Source organism: Eupeodes corollae, chromosome 1 (genome assembly GCF_945859685.1).
Source record: "Eupeodes corollae chromosome 1, idEupCoro1.1, whole genome shotgun sequence".
In the NCBI taxonomy this organism is placed as follows: Eukaryota; Metazoa; Arthropoda; class Insecta; order Diptera; family Syrphidae; genus Eupeodes; species Eupeodes corollae.
The window spans coordinates 123,659,085-123,687,042 of NC_079147.1; the positions used below are offsets into that span (position 1 = coordinate 123,659,085).

Genomic DNA, 27,958 nt, shown 5'->3' on the forward strand with positions numbered 1-27,958 from the left:
GTGCTGTTGTCATATGTTCTTTCTTTCTGTTATTCTTTCTCTTTTGTCTTGTATTGATTTCTTGTGTTGTTATCACCTTACATGGTCTAGTTGCTCAAGGTGCTGTGTTCTCTATTCTGTTCATTTATATGCTGAGTAGTGTGCAATGTAAGTGTAAAGAAAAGCTTACATTTTTGTCGATTATTAACCATCTTGCATTCACTTCATTGATCTCTTTAATCTTAAGCCTTCTTACTTTCTTTTCTGAAAAAATTCTCTTTCTGCCTATCAGGGGGATGTAAGCCGCCATCATATAACATTTTAGAATTAAGGTATAACTTATGGCAAATTTTCTATTTTTATTGTTTTAATTCGTCAATTTTTTGTAAAAAAAAAAAGTCTTCCAGCTAGTTTTTGAACAACTGTATTCTGCAAGCCTTTAAATCTGTAGACACAACTTTAAGTTCAAATTATAGTTCATTTTTACATTGTAAAACATTATTGAATTAAAAAAAATATCCTTTAGTGTAGAAAATACTAACTTTTTTGACATCCTGAATTCTTCGCTAAGATACCGGATTTAACGCTAAGTCTCCTTTTATTCGAATGGAAAAGTTACTGGACTGATTATTAAATTCAAGAAAAATGTATTTATATTTGATAAGCTCGAACATGTCTCTCTTACCGTTGAGATTAGGTATATTTACATATAGCGTAAATATATAAATTACTATGCAAGTTACAAAATTTAACACGTTTCAAAGCATAATAAAACAATTCTAAAAACAAAATTTCGAAAAGCGTAGTTAAATAAGTTTCATACCCTAATAGAATAAATTTTCAATAATTTTTTTGAAGTTATATACGAGAATTAAGAAGTTGAGAATTTACTTAATTTATTTTTTTTTCTGAAATATATTACAACATAAATATAAAGTTAATCCAATAACACTTATATCTACAAATATAACGACGATAAAAGTTGTATATAATAATCCAGAATTATGTAAAACTATTTCAGTTAACTTTCGCACGCAACCCTAAGGAGAAAATTTATAACATAAGGCTGTATCATTAAAACCAAAATTGAAAACCTACTTGATTGTTTATTCCTGCATGGAGACTTGCATCAACCTTCCGCTTTCGAGCAATTTCACAAGCAACATCGCTTATTTCATGCCGGCAACAGGATTCTGGGATACTGTAGAACAAATTTAAAGATGAAAATGCAATATTGGCTAGATCTTCTTGGCCAACATTGTTATACTGGCTTGACATCCAATCTATTGGACCATCCGCTCCGCAACATTTAAACTAAAATTAGATTTTATTACCAACACTATTTTTATTACGTCTAAATTACCTACGTTTTTCTGAATGAGGTCAAATGTAACAGTAGTTGTACTTATTTGTCCATATTCTTGCTGGATCGAGTATCTTACAGAAGCTATTAAAAAATCGCTAATTCTATCTTTGTTATAAGATATCCAAGTACCGACTATAACTTTAATTCCAACTACAATTACTAAAGTTAAAAGGAACTATAGACAAAAGAGAACTTATTTATAATTTTAGCTTTTGATTCGTTAATTTATATTGACTTACAGTTACAAGCGAGTATGAAGATCTTTTCAAAATGCTGTAGCAAGCGAACCATGTACTCAAAAGTATAATAAAACAGGCAAATAGAACTAAGTAAACGATCGATTTCAAAAACCTTCCAGACTCAGTTAACATTGGGGAAAACATAGGATCATTTAGAACCCATAAGCAACCAGCAGCTACAAAAGCTCCGGAAATCTAAAACAAAAACACCAGGTTATTTATTGTTAATTTTATACGCAAATACGATATAAATTGGTTCAAAAATGTTATTTGTGTGTTTTTGTATGTATATTTCAGTCGAATTGTGAATTCCAAAAATAAAAAAATTTTAATTGAGGCAATATATTTTATTTGTGTGCAAATGCATAATTGGTACTTATACTCACTTTATTATGCTAAAGCTATATTCCTGTCTGGACTAGGAACCTGTTATGCATAAGCATGATAATAAATTTTTTGTCTGCACATTCCTCGTTTTGAATGTTTATTCTTCATCATAGAGTTCTTTGTTCAAATCATCGCTATAAGACCATTACATTGTCTATAGTTACATAAATACATAATACTCTTCAAATGTTGTTTCAATTTGTTTATATTTCGAGTTGGGACGGAATCGTCTCATCATTAAATTCATATTTACCGCGTTTACAAGGAGTATTGAATCAGGATTTAGAGCCATATAGACCTGGATCGGGTCGAAATAGGATTACTCGATCCAATCCCAATGAAAGAGGTAAATCGAATCGAAAATTTTTTCCCTCTAGTTTGTTCTAAGCAAAAATACTCCATTTATGTAAATAGAGTATTTTTAGTTCTAAGCTGAATTTAATTTGGCGCTCGGCTTTGTGTTGAGAGCATTGTTATAAAATTTGAAATTTATTTGAAAGTTATTCACGTAGCAGTACGCACACAAATAAACCCCAAATGTCATTTCATGCCACCATATACCTGAATCGAAATCTCAATTCCATTCGATCTCATCTTGTAACCAGGGTAATTAATTGAAGGCAGAATGTTTATGCTTACCACATCATTTTCTTTCATCTCATTTAAGCCAGAGAAAGTACATACAAATTAAGATAGTAAGTAATAGTAATAGATTGTATGATGATTTGATTGGCTCCAACAAAATGAGAGAATCAACTTCGACGGTTGCTTTCTTTTTGCCTACAAGCTGCGATTTGCACACCAAATTGCATTATGTATTAACTTCATGTAAACAAAATGTGGGGAGCACAATCTTATGCAAAAAGATGTAAATACTCACCACCTTTGAAAAATGCCGACCACCTTTGAAAAATGGCGACCACCTTTGAAAAATGGTGGATGTTTGGGAGTACGAAGTAAACATAAAAAGTGCCAGAACAATTCTAAATTACGCACTTAGAGAAATATTAGTTAGTTATTTGAAGCCAGTTTTAATCATTAAGTAAAATAAATTAGGAGGTGCAACAGTCCAATTAGAATTAGAAACATAAAACTCTGAAAGCACTACAACTATTATTTTTTTGTTATAAGCCGCGTTCATGTGTTTAATTTTCGCTCAGACCGTTGAAAAATGCAAACCAAAAACTCATATTTGTTTCAATTTTCAGAGTTAAACGACTTAATTTTGTCGATGCGAGAGTTGCAGGAACATCAAAAACGAAAGTTACAGAATGTAAACATGCGCATCATGAAAATAAAACAACGCAGGAACATTGAAAACATTTTTATATACTCATCTCTTTTTTCTACTCCTATTTTGTTTGTGTGTAGTCGTTGTTTATTTTCTTTACATTACTCACGACATTTCCAAAATGCTGAAAATAAGTGATTTAAGTAAAGACTAAATAAAAAGACCATCAACTTGTTATTTCTCTTGCCAAATTTGATTGCATAAGATTTGTGAATTGGTGAGAAGCTATTCTTACTGCTCTCCACTAAGCTAGTGTGTTGATTTTAAAGGCTTAACTACATAAGCCGAAAAGTACTTTTGTACCAAAGTAAAAATATTTGTAATCTCGCTAGGTCAGTGGTTTTGTGAAAAGAATATACAAATTTGTTCTTCAACCAAAATTTAAGTTTTACGCATCATGTTTATAAGTTTTCCAGTTCTAACAAATTGGACCACAATAACGCGCGTATATTGGCTTCTTGTCGGTTAAGTGGCAGCGCACGGAAGTGGTTTCACTCAAAAAGTGACTTGGCACAAATGTGAATTGAGCAGCTATTGAGAGATGGGAGAAATGTTCGTTTCAAATGAAAGCCGTTTGAGACTGAAGAGAACATTCGAATGTAGAATCTGGCAAACGGCTAAAAGCTTTCAGGCCTATTATCACGAAAAATTGATTATGGCCAATAAGTTGGGTTTGGACGACGAGGAGATCATCGAAAACCTCATCGACGGGATACCAGACGACATGGCTACCTACGGGCACAAGCACGAATGCAATGTTTCACTACTAGACACCAGTTGGCAGATTCATTCAAGCAAATCGAATCGCCTAAATTAAAACCCACATCAATGCAAGCATCAGGTTCCGGCCTGACAATGGCACGCCGAAACGAAGTTCAAGTGAAACAAGAACAGAAGCAGCAAATCAGGTGCTACAATTGCAACTCCATCGGGCACTTTGCATCAGAATGCCGAAAACCAAGAGGCGCTCTTGGAACGTGTCATGTTTTGCGCTGAGGTGGGACATTAAGCAGCAGTACGTCAGAACAAGAAGGCGGTGGTTTCCCATCACGTGGATCATAACGATGACGAAGATGATTATGTAAGGTCTTTGTATTGTACTTTTATAATCAATTATTTAAATTATAAAATATTCTTGACAGCCCTATTAGATACTGGCAGCCCCTTTAGCATCATACGGGAGCAATATGTTAAATTAAACTTTATTGTAAGCAAAATCAAATGTATAAAACTAAATGGTATTAATAAAAGGTTGTGTTGATAGTATAATTTATTTTGAAGAAATAGAAATAAAAATAAAATTTGTTGTGGTAAGCAATAACAATATGCATCATTCGGTTATAATAGGTAGAGATTTTCTAAAAATGGCTAACATAAAATTGTATAAATGTATTGAATTTGAGCAATCTAAAGAAAATGAGATGTTAATTAAATCAAATAAGAGTCAAACAAAAAAGAGTCTAAATGAAAATGATAGTTATTCAAACGAATGTTTTAAGCTAATGGATGTAGAAAATATAGATGATATAAATAAAGTAGAATTCAATAATAAATGTAAACAACCATTGAAGATGAAAAAATCATTTAATGAAATGTACCGGTATTTCATGAACCGCAGGCGTCTCGAAATCGATTTTTGTCTCTCAGAGCGAGGGATATATTTCCGCACAAGCACTTGTTATGCATGTTATGCATATTATTATTATTCCCAGATGCAAAGTCATCATAAAAATATTTAAGAGTAGGTTACTTGAATTCCCATGAAATATTTTCTGTTTTTGTCAGCACAATCTTACTATATATAGAGGTGTAAAACAAAAAAAGGGGGCTTATTAGAAATCAGAACGTTAAAGTATTATTGAAGTCGAACATTCAAGTTAATAAATAAATATATTCAAAATAAAGAAACAAATCTTTTCAATTCCAATTAAATTTGTCGTTCAAGTAAAGAAAAGGGAAGTTTCTTGTTTCTTGTGTGATAGTGTTAACTACACACATCAATTAAAATATTCATCAATGAAGATAAAAAGAAAGACGGAAACACCAGGGGGAGTACCCAACCCAACAGAAACCTGGCCTGAAGATAAATTCCTTTTGAGTTTGTGTCCTCTAAGTCCGGCATAACACTTAATTTGGTGGAGCGGTGGGATACATAAAGGAATAATTAAATTATCATCGATGGATATTCTCAACATATTTTTATTATCATTATGAGTAACTAATCTCTTTGTAAAGCAATTGTTTCGTATTTTATATATTCTGATAGTCAAGACAGAGACATAGTTCCTTAACAGCACTAGAATCAATAAAAAATCATTAGATTCAGGTAGTTACTTGCGAAAAGCAATGGGGCAGTGTGTTAAATATAATTGTTTATTTTTATTTATATTTTTTTCCAAAAAAACAATAAATTTTTATAAATAGCACCGATTTTTTTTTTTTATTTATTTATTTATTCCAAGAAAAATTGTAGAAAACTATGAAAAATAGGGCAAATTTGCATTGTGGCATAGGTGCAAAAGTTGATAAAACTTCCAAAGTATAACAGCCATCTAAGTCAATTCAACGTTTTTTTTCAAATTCTAAATATATGTTCAGATATTTGCTTTCAATTTTTTTTTAAATAGTTATAGTAACTTTTTTAGACCAAAAATCCAAAATGCATTCTTTTTTTTCCAATATTTTTTGCTAATTCATGGGGCGAACTGATTTTTTTTTTTTAGTTTTAATTTTTTTTTAAAAGGGTCATATATATTACTCATACTATCGACTTTGAAAAAAAAATATTTGTTGCAACACAATTAAAAATGCATTTCAATATAACAACATTTGTGGTGCAATTGTGAGGGATTGGGAGCTTATATAACACCAAAATATTTTTTTTGCATTTTGTTTATTCTATTTAAAAAATAAAAAGTTCTTGCGTCTACTGTTTATTTAATTTAATTTTTATAAAAGAGGTCTATTATGCATTTCTTAAAAACAAATTTCTTTGTAAACGCACGCAATGAAGTTTCCAGTTCCCAAGAATGCCACCGCATCTCAGCGCCCAGGAAGAGAATTCTTTGCAAAAGAATTTCGCCCGCGCATCCTCTCTTCGATTTTTTTTTTAGTTTTTGTATTCTTTGTTTTGCTTGTGGTACACAATAACAGAAAATATAAAAAAAAAACTTTTCTTAGAAATATTTTTTTATTTCTAGTATGTGGTATGATGTAAGGTCATGGACTCGTGATTTGGGTGTTACGTAGTCAATCGTATAAGTAGAATTTGATTTTTGGTTCAACATTCGGCAAGTTTTGTAGTCGCACATTGTAGTGTAGTTCGCTGTCATATATTTTGTTTTCTTGATTTTTTTTGCGTACCACGGAAAAAATTCTTAAAAACGAAGCAGGAATGCGACCCACACTGATAACGTCCCAACCCGTCTGTCGATTTGTCTTGCTTAAAAGTTTGTCTATATGTACTCGTATCAATTTTTACCAAATTTGCGTACTATTTTTTGTAGATTTTATTTTGTATGTAAAAACGGACTGTTGGATTTTTATATAAAAATTACTGAATATTGAAAACAATATTTTCTGTAAAATAAAATAAGTTTGAAGCCAATATTTTTAATTTTTGAAAAGAGTCAAAAATCAATTTTTACCAACTTTTGTTAAGTTTTTTTAAGGTTTTCAATTTTTTGTACGAAAACTGTCAATTCGATTTTTTTCAAAATTTTACTGAATGTTGAAAATAATATTTCTTATAAGATAAAATTAGTTTGAAGCCAACACCAAAAATTTTTGGAAAGACATTTGAGTCGAAAATCAATTTTTAACAACTTTTTTCAGCATGTTGAAAACAATATTTCTTATAAGATAAAATAAGTTTGAAGCCTAAATTTCAACTTTTTGAATAGATATATGAATCGATATTCAATTTTTACCAACTTTGAGTAAAGTTTTTTAAGATTTTTATTTTTTATAAAAAAAACTGTCAATTCGATTTTTCTCAAAATTTTATCAGATGTCAAAAACATTATTCTTCGTTGCACAAAATTGTTTTGGAGATGAAATCATATTTTAGTCGTAAAATTTGGGAGGTGACAAATTTTTTCTTCAGTTTTTTTTATTTATAAAAAAAACCTTTAAATGGATTTTTTTCAAAAAATATACTTGGTTGATATCACGTTACAATATATTATATAAAATTTAATTCAAGTCTCTAGCGTTTTTGGTTCGTAAGATATTTAGGGTTAAACAAAATTTTCACCTTTTTTTCAAACTGCTATGGTAAAAAAACCACCTACGCAATTTTCTTGAGAGCCCTTTCTGCATCTTTCTGGCTTATTATCTGTATAACAAAATTTATTTGAAGTCGATATCTCTTCTGGTTCTTGAGCTATGGACGACGAAAAAAACGTCGCGAAAGTACGGACGTATCAACGTACGTACACACGCATCACAGACATGTTTCTAAAAACCTTTTATAGGGACCTTGAAACCTCGAGAAATGTCAAAATTTTCAATTTGACAAATCGTACCCATTTCAAGAACTTCCAAAGGGAAGTTAAAAAATATTAAAATACAATAGGTATTTTCAATAATTAGAAAATGTCGACCAAAAAAAGAAATTCAAGAAAAAAACATCTCCTTCGATAACAAAATACCCACTTGCTTTATAAAATTCGAACCATATGCAAAAGACAACAACAAATCTGCCTAACTAGCCTTACAAAAAAAAACCGGTTTATCATGCAACGTTGTTCTATTTCTATATCTATTTCTTTGATTGGCTGCTTGTGCAAAAATATATCCCTCGCTCTGAGAGACAAAAAAGATCAAGAGGCAATTATAGAGTTATATATTGGAAATTCAAATTTTGAATTTGATAATGAAGAGAGTAACGTTCTTTCAATAATACATTCAAATAAATTTACATGAGTTCTAAATTCGCTTCTGCGGGAGACATACCCTTAAACATTTTCCAGTTGGCATTTTTGATGTCAAAAACTTCGTTTCTTCTATTAGAAGGCAGTAAATACTTACTAAAGTATGAGAAAAATGTATATTTTTAAGGATGTTACACGAGGTATTAGCTCTTAGTCATCCCCAATTTCTGTGTTTGCAATTGAAATCGCCTCTAACCAGAAAATTATTGTTAATATTTACTAGCTTTTATAAATCATTGTTCAAGTCTAACTTTTTCTGAGGAGATGCACGACCACCCGGAAAGTATGCAACGACAATTTTTAATGAAGAGCCATTAGAAAATGGAACTGCAATACCAATACTTTGTATTGTAATATGAATACACTCTTTATCTCTTTTAATATCGTGTTATAGTAGAATAAAATAAGCAGCTACATATAGTGATTAAGAGGAGAACTAACTTCGAGAACATTCAGAGCAAAAAAGAACCTCGAAGGGGCAACTTCTTGTGATTAAGAGGAAAACTACCTTTGTTAGGCATCGAAAACAACCTAGTAGTTTCTCGAACCGATTTGAGGCATGTAAATAGGAGCTCATAAGCGCAGCGGGATTATTATGGGTTGTGAACTGCGATAAAGTAAAGACTGTGTTTAAAAAGTAATAATTGAGTAAGGACTCTGAAAAGTTTTAATGGAAAGTGTTCAATAAATAAGTTTGGAACAATTTAAATAAAGTAAAATTTAGTTTTATTTGCAAGTGTGAATAAGTTTTAATTGTCGGACCAAGCCGAATATTACATTGGTGTCAGAAGCGGGATTAAAACTTATTGAGAATAAGAACAGTGAGCAGTGATTAAACTATTTTGTGCAGAGCAGTGAAGTTAAAAAAAAAGAGTAAAGTTTTAAAATACTTAACTGTCCCTGAGCTACATGCCGAACTAAGCAAACGTAGCTTAAGTGGGACAGGAGTGAAAACCGAACTTTTTAAACTGTTGCAGGAATATCTGGAGCAGCAAAATGAAGACCCAGATACGTTTGCTTTCAAATTAGGAGCAAAATTGGAAGAGGTAAATGCAGATGTTGCCTTATCTAACATGGTGTCAGTTCTTTAAGCCAAATTTGAAGAAAATAAAAGTGATGTCCTGAAACATCATAAAGAAGCAACCAACAGCTAGAACAGCAGATTATTTTAGATCGATTCGACGAAGAGAAAAACCTTTTAGAAAGAAGATTTGCGGACTTCGAAGAGAAAATCAAAACTGTCGACGCACAGTTTCGAGAAAACTGACGTCACCATCACAAATGAATTAGAAAAAGTGCGGAAGATGAAAGCTCAAGAATCTTCTGGTGAGTGCTCAACAATAGAACACAGAAAAGAGGTAAAACTCTGCAGCAGCTTCAGGCAGATATCGAGCGATTGGTTCACCTGGCATATCCAACAGCTGGTAACGAGATTATAAATCAACTTGCTGTTGAAGCCTTTGTGAAAGCTGTGGGCGATATACATGTCCAAAGGGCTATCCGAACTGCCGGAAAGCGAACACTACCAGAAGCATTGGCTTTCGCTCAGATGATGGAAGCTGCAGAACAAGCTTCCCAAAACTTGCATCGCGTAAGAGAAATAGAATTAAAAGAATGTTCTTGTCAGAAGGCTACTGTGCAAAGTAGTCAGACTGGGCATTTACAGCGACAGTGCTGATTACCGCGAAGAGGAACCGCATGCTAGCACTGCGGAAATAGAAGTAATTCAACCGGTCAAAGCAACACCAACAACATTGCTCCTGAAATTGTTTCCCCACACGGAACACGAATAAGAACCAACTTCGAAGGGCAGAAGCTGGTTTCTGGTACCGATGGCTACAGAAACAACAGCCAGGTTTCTCAAACGAAACGTGACAACAAAAGCCTGATCTTGGAAGCAAGTAAAAACGGCAACAAATGTGTGGCTACCATTGACACCGGTGTCCCAGAGTCCATCATACGGCAAGACCTCGTTAAGAAGGCACAACACCAACAGCTATCGTCTAATGACTGCAACTGGAGAGGCCGCAAAAGTTTATGGTGAGGTACGTCTTAAGATCTGGATGGCAGAGTTGGAATTCTCTCACCTGTTCCTGGTAGCAGATATGTGCGACGAGTGCATTGTCGGCGTCAATTTCATGAAAGATCACGGGGTGTTATTGGACATCGGGAACCAAGTCCTGAAATATCGAAACATCGAGATTTCGATGATCTATGGCACTAACTCATATGAGACCTCGTCATCTGTGAAAATCGTCATCAAAGACGATCTCACTTTGCCTGCTTCTTCAGAAGTATTCGTGTGGACGAAATTGAAGGCAACCATCGATACCTCATGTTCGAACCAACATCTGTAAAGTCTTCCCGAAACGTCATCATTGGGAAGACTCTTGTGAGACCTTTAAAGAACATGGTTCCAGTATGAATACTGAACATCAAGCCGTATGAAGTTAAGCTAAGAAAAGGTGAAATTGTCGGGCAACGCGAATCTATATCAGCGATAACAAGGATCAACGAAGAAGAGTCAAGGCAATCCTTGAAGTCCGGAGAGCTGAACTCCATAAAGACGAACATTCTCAAGTCATCTAATCTTGGCCACCAACAACGAAGAACTGCAGAAGGTCTTTTCGAAGAATTTGCAGACATCTTTTCGTTATCAAAAGGGAAATATGGCAGAACGCAACTGGTGCAACATTGAATCAATACCGGGGATGCAAGGCCAATTCGTCAACCTGCAAGACGCCTTCCACTGGCCAAACAAGGTGAGGTTGAAGAACTGATAACCACCATGAAGGAAGAAGGTCTGATCGAAAACTCTAAAAGCCCTTGGGCGTCTCCAGTGGTCCTGGTAAAAAAGAAAGACGGATCAACCCGCTTTTGCGTGGACTATCGAAGGTTGAATGATGTGACCAAGAAGGATAGCTACCCTCTGCCAAGGATCAGTGATACTCTGAACGCAATGGAAGGAGCACAATGGTTCTCAACTTTGGACTTGAAAAGTGGTTACTGGCAAGTCGAAATCCATCCTGAAGACAAAGAAAAGACAGCTTTCTCAACAGGAAACGGATTGTGGCAGTTCAAAGTGATGCCTTTTGGACTTTGCAATGCTCCAGCGACTTTTGAGCGCCTAATGGAATGCGTCCTACAAGGACTCACATGGAAATCTTGCCTGGTCTATTTGGATGTCGTCATAGTATACTGGAAAAGCTTAACCCAGAAAAGTGTTCACTCTTCAAAACCGAAGTGAAATATCTCGGACATATCATCTCATCCCAAGGAGTAAAACGGGATCGTGATAAGGTTGAATTGGCCAACACCACAAGACAAACACCAACTCCGAATCTTAATGGGTCTAGCCACCTACTATAGGCGCTTTGTGAACAACTTGGATCGGAAAGTCGGAAAGAAACTATTGTGTGACCAGAAGAGAACTTCTTGCAATGATTTTGGCAACAAAGCACTTTATGGACAGAAGTTTCTTCTCCGAACTGACCATCTAGCACTTAACTGGCTTTTGAATTTCAAGAATCCAGAGAGTCAGAGTCAGCAAGGTGGATTGAGAGGCTGCAGACGTACGATTACGAAATTCAACATCGAAAAAGGAAGCTTCACTTAAATGCAGATGCACTGTCTCGGAGAACATGCAAGCAAGACTGTAAGCATTGCAGACGACAAGAAGAAAAAGAGGTGGTTACTGTCCAATGAACCAGAGCCGATCTCATTTATGGCTGGAGCAACAACGAGTTGAGGAAGGCCCAACAAGAAGACTCAAATATCGAACCCATCCTCGCATAGAAGGAACACCAGGAAAAACCAGAATGGACTGATATCTCCAATATAAGTCCGACTCTGAAGGCCTATTGGGTACAGTGGGACTCGTTTCAAGTCCAAGAGGGTGTCCTTTGACGTTAAAGGGAATCAGCAGGTAACGCAGCTAGTCTTACCGAGATCGAAGGTTATGGACGTTCTGCGAGAGATGCATGGTGGAGTTTCTGGAGGCCATCTAGGAGTGAACAAGACACTAGAATAGGTTCGACAACGATTTTACTGGCTACATGCAAGGGAAGATGTCAAAAAGTGGTGCTGAAAATGCGATACCTGTGCACACAAAAAGAACCACAGCCAAATGCAGCAGTATAATGTCGGAGCACCCTTCGAAAGGATTGCAATAGACGTGGCGGGTCCATTTCCGTAAACAAATAATGGAAATCGTTATATTCTGGTCGTCATGGATTACTTCAGCAAGTGGCCTGAAGCATACGCCATTCCAAACCAAGAAGCCAAAACAGTCGCAGACCAAATTGTCTTCAACTGGGTGAGCAGATTCGGCGATCCATTAGAACTGCATTCTGACCAGGGAAGGAATTTTGAATCAAACATATTTCAGGAAGTTTGTGGGCTTCTTGACATCAAGAAGACAAGAACAACATCACTTCACCCACAATCTGATGGCATGGTCGAACGATTCAACCGAACCCTGAAGAAACATCTTTGCAAAGATGAAGATGTCAACCAGCGAGATTGAAATCGACACATTCCACTGTTTTTGATGGCGTATCGAAGTGCAAGACAAAGCTCAACTGGCCATACACCGTCTAAAATTTTAATAGGAAGGAACATCAGACTGCCGAACGAAATAAAATTCGGATGTCCCACGTCGGAGCCGCAAGCTGATGACATTAATGATCTAAGAGAAAGACTCCTTCAGATCCACGACAATACCAGGTTGAAAATAAAGATGTTCAGTGAAAGAATGAAGACACGCTACGATATACGAGTGGCAACAACAGAGTTCCAAGCTGCAGATCAGGACTGGGGAGGTACATATACAGTCGTAAAAAAATCAACGATGTCTAGTACCGGATACAAAAAAGAGTCAGAGGAAAACCTAAAGTTGTAAATCGCGACCGACTACATCGCTACATTGGTGATGAGAACGATGGATTTGTTCGGGACGATCAATCCTAAGGATTGGGCAATGTAATATGTATACACTTTATCTCTTTTAATATCGTGTTATAGTCAGATATGGCAGAAATGCGATTTATTTTGATTTACTACATTTGTTACGTCTACTACATAAATGAGGTAGTTAATGTAGTTAAATGTAGTTAACGTAGTTAAATCTAACAGACGTAGCGGTAGACGTCAAAACGTAGTTTGAAATATCCATTTAACCACCAAATTTGACAAATCGCATCAAAAAGATAACTGTGAAAGTGTGAAAAACTAATTCTCGAAAATTCGGAACAGGCTTAACCATGAACATTACAAAAAATTGATAGATATCATATACACTATACTCTTAAAATTAACGACAAAAATAAAACAGATGATTATTAAATTTGCATTTTTCTTTTATAAAACTTCGAATTCTTTGCTTTAGTTCATTTACGCAACATATTTGGTTCTTATGTATAGTTTAGTGATTTTCACTAGTAAGTCGTTACTTATTCACCTGTTTTTTTAAATTCTTTTTGAAATTTAACGTTTTTTGTGAAGGTAGCACACGTAACAAATGTAGGGTAGTAAATGAAACAAATCAAACATGTAGTTTATCCAATTAACTACACGTAGTTTACCGAGTAGATTACCTGAAGTAATCTACTCTGCCATCTCTGGTTATAGTAGAATAAAATAACGGATAACATATAGTGCTTCGTTAAGTATCTAGTGATTAAGAGGAGAATTCGCTTCGTAAAGCGAATTGAGTGTTCAATAAATAACTTTGGAACAATTTAAATAAAGTGAAATTGTGTTTTATTTGCAAGTGTGTATAAATTTTAATTGTAGGACCAAGCGGAATGTTACAGTATTATATTAGTATTCAAAAAAGGAAGGAATTTATGTTGAATAGGTTGTCTTACTACTACGGCAACACCTCCACCCCTTCTTTTATTTCTATTCAAATGAAAGAAAAATGCAAATTTAATAATCATCTGTTTCATTTTTGTCGTTTATTTTAAATGTATAGTGTATATCTATCAATTTTTGGGAATGTTTTTGGTTAAGCCTTTTCCGAATTTTCGTATAGACGAACGACCACTGCGAGAACACCTTCTCTATTGCTGTAGATGACGCTGGAATACTTATTAAAAAGGAATTATGCCTGGATGCTGTCTTGATGCCAAACTCAAGTAAGTTTTTGGCAGCAAAACTTCACTTCCACCACCTTTGCCATCGCCAATATCCCCATCATTACTTTCTCTAAGCTTTTTATTTAATGAAGCAAAAATGCCCTGATCTTTGAGGAATTTATCGTAATCATTTAGTTCTCCAGCTGAGAAAATTTCAATGAAATGTATTGTTACCTCGATTCACTGCGGTGTTGTTAAATTTTTGCCAAGATATCTTGGATCCAAGCTATATGCCGCTATTGCATCGATGGGGAGCGCAATTTCTTGCCTTGCGATCAAAAAGTGGTCATATTTTTCTGGCAATTGCAGCTGTAGCCACAAATCTACAGCTTCAGAGATGATGGTTGCATCATCTTGACACTTGTGGATCAGTTTGCAGACTGCATCGTAGATATAAATTTCTTCTTCTATTGACTGGACGAAATTGTCATCAAACAATAATTACTTGATATTTGTTGTTATCTTTTTATCAGTATCTGTAGCTGCTTAAGTCTTCATATGGTTCGGATTGTGCAAAAAATTTATCTTTTCGATGCAATTTGGTGGTTGAATGGCCATTTCAAACTACGTCTACCCTTAAGTCTGCTTCATTTAACTACGTAAACTACATTAACAACATTAACTACATCAACTACCTCATTTATGTAGCAGACGTAACAAATGTAGTAAATTAAAAAAAATCGCATTTCTGCCATCTCTGCTCGTAACTAAACCAATGTCTACTTTTTGTTTGCACAGGAGAGCAAAAAATTAATATTCTTACATCGAATGCTTTTTGCATACCAACAAATAGTGGAGCGCCTCGGATTAAAGTTATAGTGAATGCATTAATATGGTCGATGTGGGATATTATGTTTTAAACTATAAATTGCAATGTTTACACAAAATTTGTGTGTGCACTCGATTTTTTCATTGTTTAAACAAATAATAACAAAAGTAATGTATATATTTTATATATATATTTTCATTTTAAACAGTAATTTTTTTTATATGTAAAATCTTACCTGAATAGACATACCTATAGGAACATTTTCAAAGATACCTGTGTATAAAAAAAGCAGTAGGGATTTCGAAAAGTGAGAAATGCATGGAGGGGAGAGCGAAAAAACTACTAAATATCGAAAACAATATTTTCTGTGAAATAAAAAGGGTTTGAAGACAATATTTTTAATTTTTAAAAACTATTTGAGTCGTAAGTAAATTTTTATCAAGTTTAAGTATTGTTTTTTTTTGTTAGGTTTGTATTTTTTGTTAAAAAAATGTTAATTCGATTTTTCTCAAAATTTTACTGAATGTTGCCAATAATATTTCTTATGAATGAAAATTAGTTGCAAGCCATATTCTCAAATTTTTGAAAAGATATTTGAGTCGAAAATCAATTTTTACCAACTTATGTTAAATTTTCTTTAAAGTTTTTAATTTTTGTTAAAAAACTGTCAATTCGATTTTTCTCAAAATTTTACTGAATGTTGACAACAATAGTTTTTGAAAGATAAAAGTAGTTTAAAGCCAATATCTTAAAGTTTTGAAAAGATATTTGAGTCGAAAATCAATATTTACCAACTTTTATTAATTTTTTGCTGAAGTTTTTATTTTTTGTAAAAAAAAAACTTAGAATTTTATTTTCTCAACATTTTTCAGAATGTTGAAAAAATATTTCTTTTGTATAAAATAAGAAAGCCATAATCTTAAGTTTTTGAAAAGTTATTTGAGTCGAAGTTCAGTTTTTACCAACTTTGAGTAATGTTTTTTTTAAGTTTTTATTTTTTATAAAAAAAAACCGGTAATTGGACTTTTTTCCAAAAATATACTGGTGTTTTACCAAAAATATACCTTACAATATATGATAAAAAATTTAATTAAAGTCTCTACCGTCATTGGTTCATAAGATATTTGGGGCTAACCAAAATGGTCACCCTTTTTTTTAAACTGCTATGGTTCAAAAACCAGCTACGCAATGGACGAATTTTGCTTTTTGTGCCTGTCTACATGTGTTGTGCCTACAACGTTGTGCTCACAACACAATGTGTCTACATGTGTTGTGACTACTCATGACCCTTACTCCATTTTGTTTTGTGAAACGACACACTTGAAACATTTCTGTTTGAAATTTTGAGCCGGTGATACTACTGACCGACATGCATCTATCACGGTTGCCACTTGTGTTCGAATTTTAAAATAAAAATGTGGAAATAGCCTTTAGAGCTTTTCTTTCGTACATTTTAACTTTGACATATCGAACATGTTTGTTGTATGATGACAGTTATTTGAAATTCGGATTTACTATGATTGGAAATAAAGCACAGTATATTATTAGTAGTACCCGTGGCATGATGGTTAGTGCGTTGGACTGTCATGCAAGGGGTCTTGGGTTCAATCCCTGCCTGTGCCACCTTAATTAAAAAAAAAATAATTTTCGCGGGTACTGCCTCTTGCGAGGAATTGACAAATCCTTCAAGAGTAATTCTCGTCATAAAAAAGTGCTTTCTTAAACTACCCGTTCGGATTCGGCCTAAAATTGTAGGTCCCTTCCATTCCTGACAACAGTACTCGCACACAGGAATGGTTGAGAGTTGTAAGTCACTAGGCCCTGGTTCACAACGGACTGTTGCGCCACCCCATTTGATTTGATTTTGATATTATTTGGAAAACGATTTAATTCTCAATGTAGCAAAAACGGATCCACGATGGGAGAAATAGATTTCTGAAAAACAAGCGCACTCCTCGCACTGAGAATAATTTGTTTGCTAATGTGATACAAATGTTTAAGATGGATTATCTCATAGGTTATTTTTATTTTTTGTTTGTTTGACACTAATGAATATGTCCTTTAATTATCAGTTTTCTTAATAAATCTTTTTAACCTTCATTGTTTTTTTTTTAACTGCAGTATTCTCTCTTCGTGACCTCCCTTTAAAGGCGACCCACACGTTGAAAAACATTGTGATAAGTCGTTACAATTTTCAAACAGCTCGCCGTTCAATACTAACCACTTTGAACAATAAGTGTAACCATAAGCAGGATCTTTGTCCCTTCCATTTATAATTATTCAATGATTTTAATGTGAAACGTAGCAAGAGGCAAAAGGTAATTCCTTTTTACTTATTGTGATTTTATTTTTTACTTAAAATATTATTTTATAGGTCAAATATGCAACTCAACTTTTTTTGCAAACAAATTTGTGAGCTTTAAATCGAATGGGAATGTTAGATATTCTAAAAGCTCCTAATTGGCAGGAACTATCGGAGCTAATCAATACTCTAAGTTTATAATACATGTTATGTTATTGTAATATTCGGCTTAGTCCGACAATTAAAACTTATTCACACTTGCAAATAAAACAAAATTTTACTTTATTTAAATTGTTCCAACTTATTTATTGAACACTTTCAATAAATACCTTTCAAACACATTCTTTACTCAATTATTACTTTTTAAACATAGTCTTTACTTTATCGCAGTTCACAACCAATAATAATCCCGCTTCGCTTCTCGATGCTTAACAATGCTAGTTCTCCTTTTAATCACTAGATGTTGCCCCTTCGTTGAGCTATGCCTTGCACTTCGATACGCCATCAAAAACAGTGGAATGTGTAGATCCCAATCTCGCTGGTTGTCGTCCACATCTTTGCAAAGATGTTCCTTCAGGGTTCGGTTGAATCGTTCGACCATGCCATCAGATTGTGGGTGAAGTGGTGTTGTTCTTGTCTTCTTGATGTCAAGAAGCCCACAAACTTCCTGAAATATGTTTGATTCAAAATTCCTTCCCTGGTCAGAATGCAGTTCTAATGGAACGCCGAATCTGCTCACCCAGTTGAAGACAATTTGGTCTGCGACTGTTTTGGCTTTTTGGTTTGGAATGGCGTATGCTTTATGCCAATTGCTAAAGTAATCCATGACGACCAGAATATAACGATTTCTATTATTTGGTTACGGAAATGGACCCGCCACGTCTATTGCAATCCTGTCGAAGGTGGCACCGACATTATACTACTGCATTTGGCTGTGTTTTTTTTTCGTTCGGGCCTTTGGTTTCAGCACATTTATCGCATTTTCGGCACCACTTCTCAACAACTTCCCTTGCATGTAGCCAGTAAAATTGTTGTCGTCGTTGCTCCAGCCATAAATGAGATCGGCTCTGGTTCATTGGACAGTAACCACCTCTTTTTCTTCTTGTCGTCTGCAATGCTTACAGTCTTGCTTGCATGTTCTCCAAGACAGTGCATCTGCATTTAAATGAAGCTTCCCTTTCCGATGTTGAATTTCGTAATCATACGTCTGCAGCATCTCAATCCACCTTGCTACTGACTCTCTGGATTCTTGAAATTCAAAAGCCAGTTAAGTGCTAGATGGTCAGTTCGGAGAAGAAACTTCTGTCCATAGTGTGCTTTGTTGCCAAAATCAGTGCAAGAAGTTCTCTTCTGGTCACACAATAGTTTCTTTCCGACTTCGATAGTACCTTGCTGTAATAGACAATCACCTTTTCTTCGCCATTATGCACCTGCGAAAGTATAGCACCTATCCCGACATTGCTGGCATCAGCATCAATTATGAAAGGAGTTGGCTAGGTCAGCACTGGTGCATTACACAAGCGTTGCTTGAGCTCTTGAAAGCTGCGCTCGCACTCACCTGACCATTTAAACTGCTTTCCTTTTTTCTGTTAGCTGATGTAGACTCTTGGCGATTCCATCAAAGTCCTTCACAAAGCGCCTATAGTAGGTGGCTAGACCCAGAAAGCTTCGGAGTTGGTGTTTGTCTTGTGGTGTTTGCCAATTCTTCACGGTGTCAACCTTATCACGATCTAGTTTTACTCCTTGGGATGAGATGATATGTCCGAGATATTTCACTTAGGTTTTAAAGAGTGAACACTTTTCTGGGTTAAGCTTTAGGTGGGCTCCTGGAAGTATTTGAAACACGGCTCTCAGATTTGTACAGTGTTCGTCAAATGTTTTCCTGTATACTATGACGTCATCCAAATAGAAAAAGCAAGATTTCCATGTGAGTCCTTGTAGGACGCATTCCATTAGGCGCTCAAAAGTCGCTGGAGCATTGCAAAGTCCAAAAGGCATCACTTTGAACTGCCACAATCCGTTTCCTGTTGAGAATGCTGTCTTTTCTTTGTCTTCAGGATGGATTTCGACTTGCCAGTAACCACTTTTCAAGTCCAAAGTTGAGAACCATTGTGCTCCTTCCATTGCGTCCAGAGTATCACTGATCGTAGGCAGAGGGTAGCTATCCTTCTTGGTCACATCATTCAACCTTCGATAGTCCACGCAAAAGCGGGTTGATCCGTCTTTCTTCTTTACCAGGACTACTGGAGCCAACCTCGGCTAGTGGAAGGCGTCTTGCAGGTTGACGAATTGGCCTTGCATCCCCGGTATTGATTCAATGGTGCACCAGTTGCGTTCTGCCATATTTCCCTTTTGATGACGAAAAGATGTCTGCATATTCTTCGAAAAGACCTTCTGCAGTTCTTCGTTGTTGGTGGCCAAGATTAGATGACTTGAGAATGTTCGTCTTTATGGAGTTCAGCTCTCCGGACTTCAAGGATTGCCTTGACTCTTCTTCGTTGATCCTTGTTATCGCTGATATAGATTCGCGTTGAACGACAATTTCACCTTTTCTTAGCTTAACTTCATACGGCTTGATGTTCAGTATTCATACTGGAACCATGTTCTTTAAAGGTCTCACAAGAGTCTTCCCAATGATGACGTTTCGGGAAGACTTTACAGATGTTGGTTCGAACATGAGGTATCGATGGTTGCCTTCAATTTCGTCCACACGAATACTTCTGAAGAAGCAGGCAAAGTGAGATCTTCTTTGATGACGATTTTCACAGATGACGAGGTCTCATACGAGTTAGTGCCATAGATCATCGGAATCTCGATGTTTCGATATTTCAGGACTTGTTTCAGGATGTCCAATATCACCCCGTGATCTTTCATGAAATCGATGCCGACAATGCACTCGTCAAATATATCTGCTACCAGGAACAGGTGAGAGAATTCCAACTCTGCCATCCGGATCTTAAGACGTACCTCACCATAAACTTTTGCAGTCCTTAGACGATAGCTGTTGGTATTGTGGAGCCATGCCTTCTTAACGAGGTCTTGCCGTATGATTGACGCCGTGGCACCGGTGTCAATGGTAGCCACTTATTTTTTTTTCCGTTTATACTTGCTTCCAGGGTCACGCTCTTGTTGTCACGTTTCGTTTGAGAAACCTGGCTGTTGTTTCTGTGGCCATCGATACTAAAAAACAGCTTCTGCCCCTCGAAGTTGGTTCTTATTCATGTGGGGAAACAACTTCGGAAGCAATGTTGTTGATGTTGGTTTGACCGGTTGAATTACGTCTATTTGCGCAGTGCTACCATGCGGTTCCTCTTCGCGGTAATCATAACTGTCGCTGTAAATGCCCAGTCTTATTGCAGTTCCAGCATCGTGCTGGTCCGTCTCGCTGACTACTTTGCACAGTAGCCTTCTGATAAGAACATTCTTGGACTTCTATTTCTCTTACGCGATGCACGTTTTGGGAAGCTTATTCTGCAGCTTCCATCGTCAGAGCGGAAGCCAATGCTGCTGATAGTGTTCGCTTTCCGGCAGTGCGGATAGCCCTTTGAAGATGTACATCGCCCACAGCTCTCACAAAGGCTTCAAGAGCAAGTTGATTTATATTCTGTTGGATATGCCAGGTGAACCAATCACCCGATATCTGCCTGAAGCTGGTGCAGCGTTTCACCTCTTTTCTGTGTTCTATTGTTAAGCTGAACTCGGAAGACTTCTGTCATGTGGCTATCCCCAAACCGCTGTTCCATTGCATTTACAAGAGCTGTGATGTCACCACTCTTCTCTGCTGGGATGGTTAGTAGCAGTTCAGCAGCATATCCTCTTAAAGCAAGCGTAAGAGCAATGTATTTTTCGTGATCGTCCCAGCCGTTTGTTAACGCTGCTGTTTCAAACTGTTTCCTGTAGATTGACCACGGAATCTGCCCATCAAAGCTTGGAAGATTCACTTCTCTCTTCGTTGGGCACTCACCAGAAGGTTCTCAAGCTTTCATCTTTTTCTAATTCATTTGTGATGGTTTCAATTTGTTCTTCAATTTTCCCGAAACGTGCAGTTTTGATTTTCTCTTTGAAGTCCGCAAATCTTTTTTCTAAAAGGTTTTTCTGTTCGTCGAATCACTCTAAAATATTCTGCTGTTCCTGCTTTTGGTCGCTTCTTTGGGCTTCTAGTTGTTTCAGGACATCATTCCCTTGAGTTTATAGTTGTTTGAGAACATTCAGCTATTCTAGCAGCATCATTTTTATTTTCTTCAAATTTGGCTAAAAGAACTGACACAATGTTAGATAAGGCAACATTTGCGTTTACTACTTCCACTTTTGCTTCTAATTTGAAAGCAAATGTATCTGGGTCTTCATTTTGCTGCTCCAGATATTTCTGCAACCGTTTAAAAAGTTCGGTTTTGACTCCTGTCCAACTTAAGCCACGTTTGCTTAGTTCGGCCTTTAGCTCAGGGACAGTTAAGTCTTTCAAAACTTTACAATTTTTTTTTTTTAACTTCACACAAAATAGTTTAATCACTGCTCTCTGTTCTTATTCTCAATAAGTTTTAATCCCACTTCTAAAACTAATGTAATATTCGGCTTGGTCCGACAATTAAAACTTATTCACACTTGCAAATAAAACACAATTTTACTTTATTTAAATCGTTCCAACTTATTTATTGAACACTTTCAATTAATACTTTTCAAACACAGTCTTCACTCAATTATTACTTTTTAAACACAGTCTTTACTTTATCGCAGTTCACAACCAATAATAATCCCGCTTCGCTTATGAGCGCCTATTTATATAGCTCAAATCGGTTCGAGAAACTACTAGGTTGCTCTCGATGCTTAACAAAGCTAGTTCTCCTCTTAATCACTAGATGTTGCCCCTTCGAGGTTCTTTTTTGCGCTGAATGTTCTCGAAGTTAGTTCTCCTCTTAATCACTTGATGTTTCTCGATGCTTAACGAAGCGAGTTCTCCTCTTAATTATTTGATGCTTAACGAAGCATTATATGTTGCCTCTTACTTTATTCTACTATAACACGATATTAAAAGAGATAAAGACTGTATACATATTACATTATTATAAATGTGTTATTTTTTTATTGCAGATTGATACGTGGTTTGACAATTTTAATTCAAAAGCTATAATATTATATTCAACACCCATAAAAGCGGCTTCTGGACTTAAAATTGGTTTTCAAAAGAAATCCTATCTCAAATGGAAAGAAAGAAAGAAACCAAAGGTAAATATCGTTTATGTTTCTATTGACCAGGACCAGGAACGTAAACTTCTTACGTCCATTTGTCTGATCGTGACAGTAAATGTAGACAACCATAGAAAATTCTGAATGAAGAAAAAATCTCAGATATAAAGTACCATGCTTTGGAGTACTTTGCAGGATACCTTTAAAAAATTATAAATTGAATTACCAACTATAGAATTTGTTGCTGATAAAGATAGCAGAGGTTTATCATGGACAAATATAGTCAATAGAGGGGGTCTCCTTGCGATCTCAAACCATGTGATAGGTACATATCAACTTTATTTTCTTTAGACTGATCTTTGGACCCTGAAATGTATGGAAAATGGAAATTAACGATGAAATTAATAGGTAACTTGGAAGTGTTGCATTTACTCGTTGACATATCTAAGTTCTTAGTGCAATCTTTTGCCGTTAACTTTGAATTTGGAATACATACATATAAAAATCATGGAATCAGAAAGAGTCAAGTTCCGCGTAGAATTGCAACGAGTAAAGTAAGTACCTTTATATAAAAGTCTGCATCTGCACTGGCAAACATATGTTGTTTTATAGGCGTCAAACGAAAGAGATAGGATAACGACATGCGAAGCATAATACCTCTGTATATTTTGGGATATCCCTTTTCTCTTATGATGTTTTATATCCCTATGCAGTAGTATCAGAATTGTAATGCTTTCCTTGAACTTAAAAAAAAATTATTAATTCAGCAATTTGATATTTTGTTGTTTGTTTCTCAAGCCTACTCAAGAGCTGAACATCGAACAATTGAATATACGTATAAAAGGTAAATATTCTGTTTCTAGCTTCAAACATATAGTACAATTTAAACAAATAATAAACAATACCATGTTTTATTTATGTTTTGATTAATTTAATTATTTTTAACTATACCACTTGATAGTTTCTTAAACATAAATTATGAGATAACTTATGCTCAAAGTCGTTTTTATTAAAATAAATTATGAATTACTTAATTTAAGAAATTTTGATAAGGATAGATTAATATGAAAAAAAGATTTTCGAGATCTACTTCTATTTTTTCTTAATCTGCCTCGATATTTTTTCCTGAAATCTATTTCGATACTTTTCTAAGAACTAACAGAAAACGTGAAATTCTCCATCATCATTTTAAGGATGTTTTCAATCCACTCTCCAGAACTATGAGCATTACTAATATTAAGATGATTTGAGAATAACTCAAAGATATAACTAAAACCCTAAAAGCTTAGTACAACATTTGTAGGTGGAAGGCTGCCAAGAAATAAGTTTTGAGTTCTATGAGTAATTAACCATTGAGCTTTTCAAACAAGTCTTTGATCACGGAACCGTTCCTCAAGAGTTTAAGCAGTTTTTGACTCATCATATTCATAAGTATTTGAAAAACAAAATCAAAATATCAAGAAATTGACATACAAAATCAAAAATTGGGATTGAAATCAAAACAAATAAGTTAGCTTAAAAACGTGATGTTTTTATAAGAAACATTTTAATTTTCAGAAGCATTATTTTTGATGGAGCATATCTCAATGAACGGGCGATTTCGTGGAGAGCTTCTACAATTCGATTATGTGTTATATAAAGACAGCCATTGAAGTCAGTCAGATAGATATGATGTTTTTAATTTACTAGGAAAACGTCCATTCGTAATACAAACTAAGCTATTCTTTTATAACGTATTCAAACGAACTTATTACGCAAAGTATTGTAAAGGGTGGTTAAATTTTAATAAAATACAAATTATTATTATTATTATACAAATTATTTAGGGAATAATTTTCTTTTCTTTTGATTATTTTTTTTACGCTTCAGAATTTTCAGAAAGTAGTTACTTTATAGCAAGCGTCAAACTACGATCAGAGGCTCATCGTAAGTGCGTTGTGGTAATATTGGCACGGATAAATTAAGTATGGAAATATTAAAAATAAAAGGCATAGTTAAGTTTATATACAGTTAATGTGTCGAATCATCCATCCTTAAGCTGTTGAATTGTTGCTGGCTAAAGTAAGGAGTCGTTGTCATCTTACGATATCGAGCATCAAACAGTCATTCCTTGTGGATGCGTTGGTTTTTCGACAATTACTCTTGGATTAAATGAATTGTGGCTATTATGCTTATTGACAATTCCACTAAGGTCAAAATCGTGCACTCCATAATTTGTTTTAGACTTACCAAAACAGAGTTCTCAGTAAAACAATTTCTAACAAAAGAAGAAAGAGGCTAGGACATTGATAGCTTCCTATTCTTTTTTTTTTTAATTTATAAAAAACAGCCGTTATTTTTATATAATTAGATATCATTAAAATAAAAAACATTTGAAGTTGATATCCTTGCTATTTCTTGCATATGGAGAACGAAATAGAGTATAGTGAATGTACAAGCATTCGGAGAACGAACGCTCAGCCTTTCGGACGTGCGTACGTACTTAAACACGCACTTAAAACGTTTTTTAATATTCCTTTAAACGCTGAAACATTTCACAATTTTCGATGCGAAAAATTGGACCTATTACAATAACTTTCCATTGGCACTTAATTACAAATAAGACAAATTTTTCTTTTACATAATATTTAAGAAACTGACACACAGCTTACCAAGGGTTGGGTACCCTTGCCCCAAAGAAAAAATCTCCAAAACATAATCCCCAAATCTAAAATCTCCAAAACCAAAATCCCCAACCCGACAATTCCCAAATCCAGAATTGGCGCCAAATATAATTTTTTAAATATTCTCGAAATATGGTGAATCTGTCCTTAAGCATTTTAATTTTGGGAATAATTCAAAACAAAGTTAATTTGTCTTTTTCTTTTTATTCAACAAAAACATAAGAAATTAATACTATCTATGTTTTTTCACGCTCGATTTTTTCAATTAACGTTTTTTAACGCTGCCTTTTTTCTCAATTGTGATAACAACATCTATCATTCCCAATAGTGCAGCGGACTAACAGGTAGAGGGGCATGTTGCCAACCTGCAACCCCCCTGCTTGGAAACACCATAGGATTTGGGGTAGGTGCGAGTTTGGGTAAATGCAAAGTACTTTTTGCATTTAAGCACTAAAATCAAAGAAATTATTAACAAGAAAAATCAAGTGTGGGAACACTGAAGAAAAAACAGGGAATAAATGTCAAAACCAACCATTTTTGCGTGTGTTGCATGTGAAAAAGTGAACTTTGAAAATAGAATTAAATGTTACCTCGCTCTAAAATTGCTATAATTATTATTTATTTGCACATATCTATCTACCAAAAAAAAAATCATCAGTTTTTTATCAATACAATGCACTTGAGACGGCGATGCCAAGCTTCAACTACATTTTGTGTGTGAGGAAAATTATTTTTTAGCAAACGACAGCTGACTTTATCTCGGATTCATGCTTTCTTTTTTCCGCATCCAGAAAATTGGTTTTGAACCAGAAGTAAAGTATTGAAAAGTCGCAATCTTCTGAACTTTTGCTTAGCTCCGAAAAGTACACTCAAATGATGAAAACAAACATGCATTCACGGAGTTTGAAAACAATAGATGTATGGAATTCGTTTGTGGATTATCGGCATAGGGATTTAATCCTGGGGATTTCAATTTTGGCGATTTTGTATTTGGGGATAATGATTTTGGGGATTTTAAAAGGGGATTATGTTTTTGGAGATTTTGAACTTGGAAATTATGTCGGTATCCCCTTTCCAAACAGGTTGAGAGATAAACCCTATTTTATAACTTAGAATTCCTTTTAAAAAGTTGAACAGAACAGCTAGTTTTGTGACGCTATACATACATGACTATCTAATCAAAATTATTTTAACATTTTTAAAGGAGACCAAACAAGTTTGAATTTGTTTAAATCGCATTACACAATACAATTGTTACAAATACTGTTTTATCTTAATAATGTGTGCATGCAATAGTTGTTGTTTTGATTTTATTTTGACTTGCATATAAACATTTACCTAAAAAACATTTTCAGGAACAATACTTAGTCGTCGTCTAATTTTGTATATGCTTTAAGATTAAGTTATTTATTTTACTAAAATCGAGGTCTTTAAAAAAAATTATCAGGGAGGCTTTTCCTTTCATTGAATTGTGTTTACTTGTTTATGCATACACATTACACATTCAAGCAAATGCTTAATATAAGAGAATCTATTATGATTAAAATAAGTGCTTGAAAGTATAACTTTCACATCATTTTATTAGAAAACATAATAAAAAGAAATTTAAAATCAATGATTTAGTGCAACATAAGAGGTTAAAACATAGGCTGTCAATAACTATACTTGATTTAATAAACATTTATGTATAAGCTTTAAACATACCCAATAAAAACATGAGAAAGTTAACACAAAATATTTGGCACATAACGATAAACCCATTTTACATATTATACTTCAAGTTGTACAAAACTCAACATTTTAGATTATTATGTATAATTAAAAACACGGACTGAATATTTATTATTTCATTTAATTTAAAGTGTTCTGATTTCTAAATATTAAACTGAATATGTGCCTATTCGTCAGCAAGTATCAAATAGATATTGGGAGCTCATTTACTGCGCTACTCGTTGAGTAAACGAGACGAGATTGTGAAGTTGGATTCACAATGAAACTATAAAACCAGACGGTAGGTTGACGATGTCCTGGCATTCAGCATTATGAAATCCACAATGAAACATTTAAAAAGAGGCTGTGAATCAACTAATAACTTCCCGTTATTAAAGATTTGGAAATGATATATTAAATAAGCCATATTTTTAGTAGGACTTTAATTTATACATATCTGATTTCGAAAATTAATTTTTATTAATTCTTCGTTTTTGTTTTTTAGAGCTTTATATTAAACAAAAAACAAGCAAGAACCAGTTAATCTCTACATTTCAAAATGAAACAAATTTGATACGATATTCTGTGTTCTAAAGGAAGTTTGAGTTGACAATCGATTTTAAGCAATTTATGTTTTTTTTATAAGATTTTATTTTTCGGTGAGAAACTTTCGATTTGATTTTTCTTGAAATGTAAACAATTGTTAGCAACTAAACTTAAGAGATATTTGACAGCTTTACTTTGATCAAGTGCCATCGATCAAATGAAATTATGCCATCAGCAACCTTTCAAATACGACTTTGCTCTTCGTGACGTCAGTTAAACTTGGAACGTTAGTGGGATTTAGGTTTTGGTGTCGGTGTGGCTTTCTGTAGAGACCTCTCACGTTTAGACGTGGTTTTTACCGGTATTTGCTTTACCAAAAACGCTTTTTGTGCATTCAAATTTTGTTTTTTGCTGCGGTATACCTCTAGTCTCCAGATGGCCAACTTTTTTA

The 27,958-nt window shown here is 34.5% G+C and overlaps 1 protein-coding gene across 2 annotated transcripts; it reads right to left on the reverse strand.

Annotated features, from left to right (window-relative positions):
• Positions 1 to 850: 850 nt before the first annotated feature.
• On the reverse strand, positions 851 to 27,187 carry LOC129942683 (CD151 antigen-like). Of its 2 annotated transcripts, none has more exons than XM_056051723.1 (5): positions 26,956 to 27,187; positions 1,585 to 1,779; positions 1,347 to 1,520; positions 1,078 to 1,293; positions 851 to 1,019 (listed from the first exon to the last, which is right to left on the reverse strand). In XM_056051723.1, exons 1-5 carry the CDS (start codon positions 27,010 to 27,012, stop codon positions 876 to 878), a joined length of 786 nt encoding a protein of 261 aa, XP_055907698.1. In that variant the 5' UTR covers positions 27,013 to 27,187; the 3' UTR covers positions 851 to 875. The 2 variants fall into 2 exon arrangements, with proteins under 2 accessions (XP_055907698.1, XP_055907699.1); XM_056051724.1 differs by lacking the exon at positions 26,956 to 27,187 and adding an exon at positions 1,971 to 1,994.
• Between the last annotated feature and the right edge of the window lie 771 nt (positions 27,188 to 27,958).

Coding starts and splice junctions, on each gene's coding strand:
- LOC129942683 (XM_056051723.1), bottom strand. CDS start 27,012: ATGGGTTTATCGTTATGTGCCAAATATTTTGTGTTAACTTTCTCATGT. Junction 1,780..26,955: donor CTTTCTCATGTTTTTATTGG/GTATGTTTAAAG, acceptor TTTTTGTTTTAG/ATTTCCGGAGCTTTTGTAGC. Junction 1,521..1,584: donor CTTCATACTCGCTTGTAACT/GTAAGTCAATAT, acceptor TTTTGTCTATAG/TTCCTTTTAACTTTAGTAAT.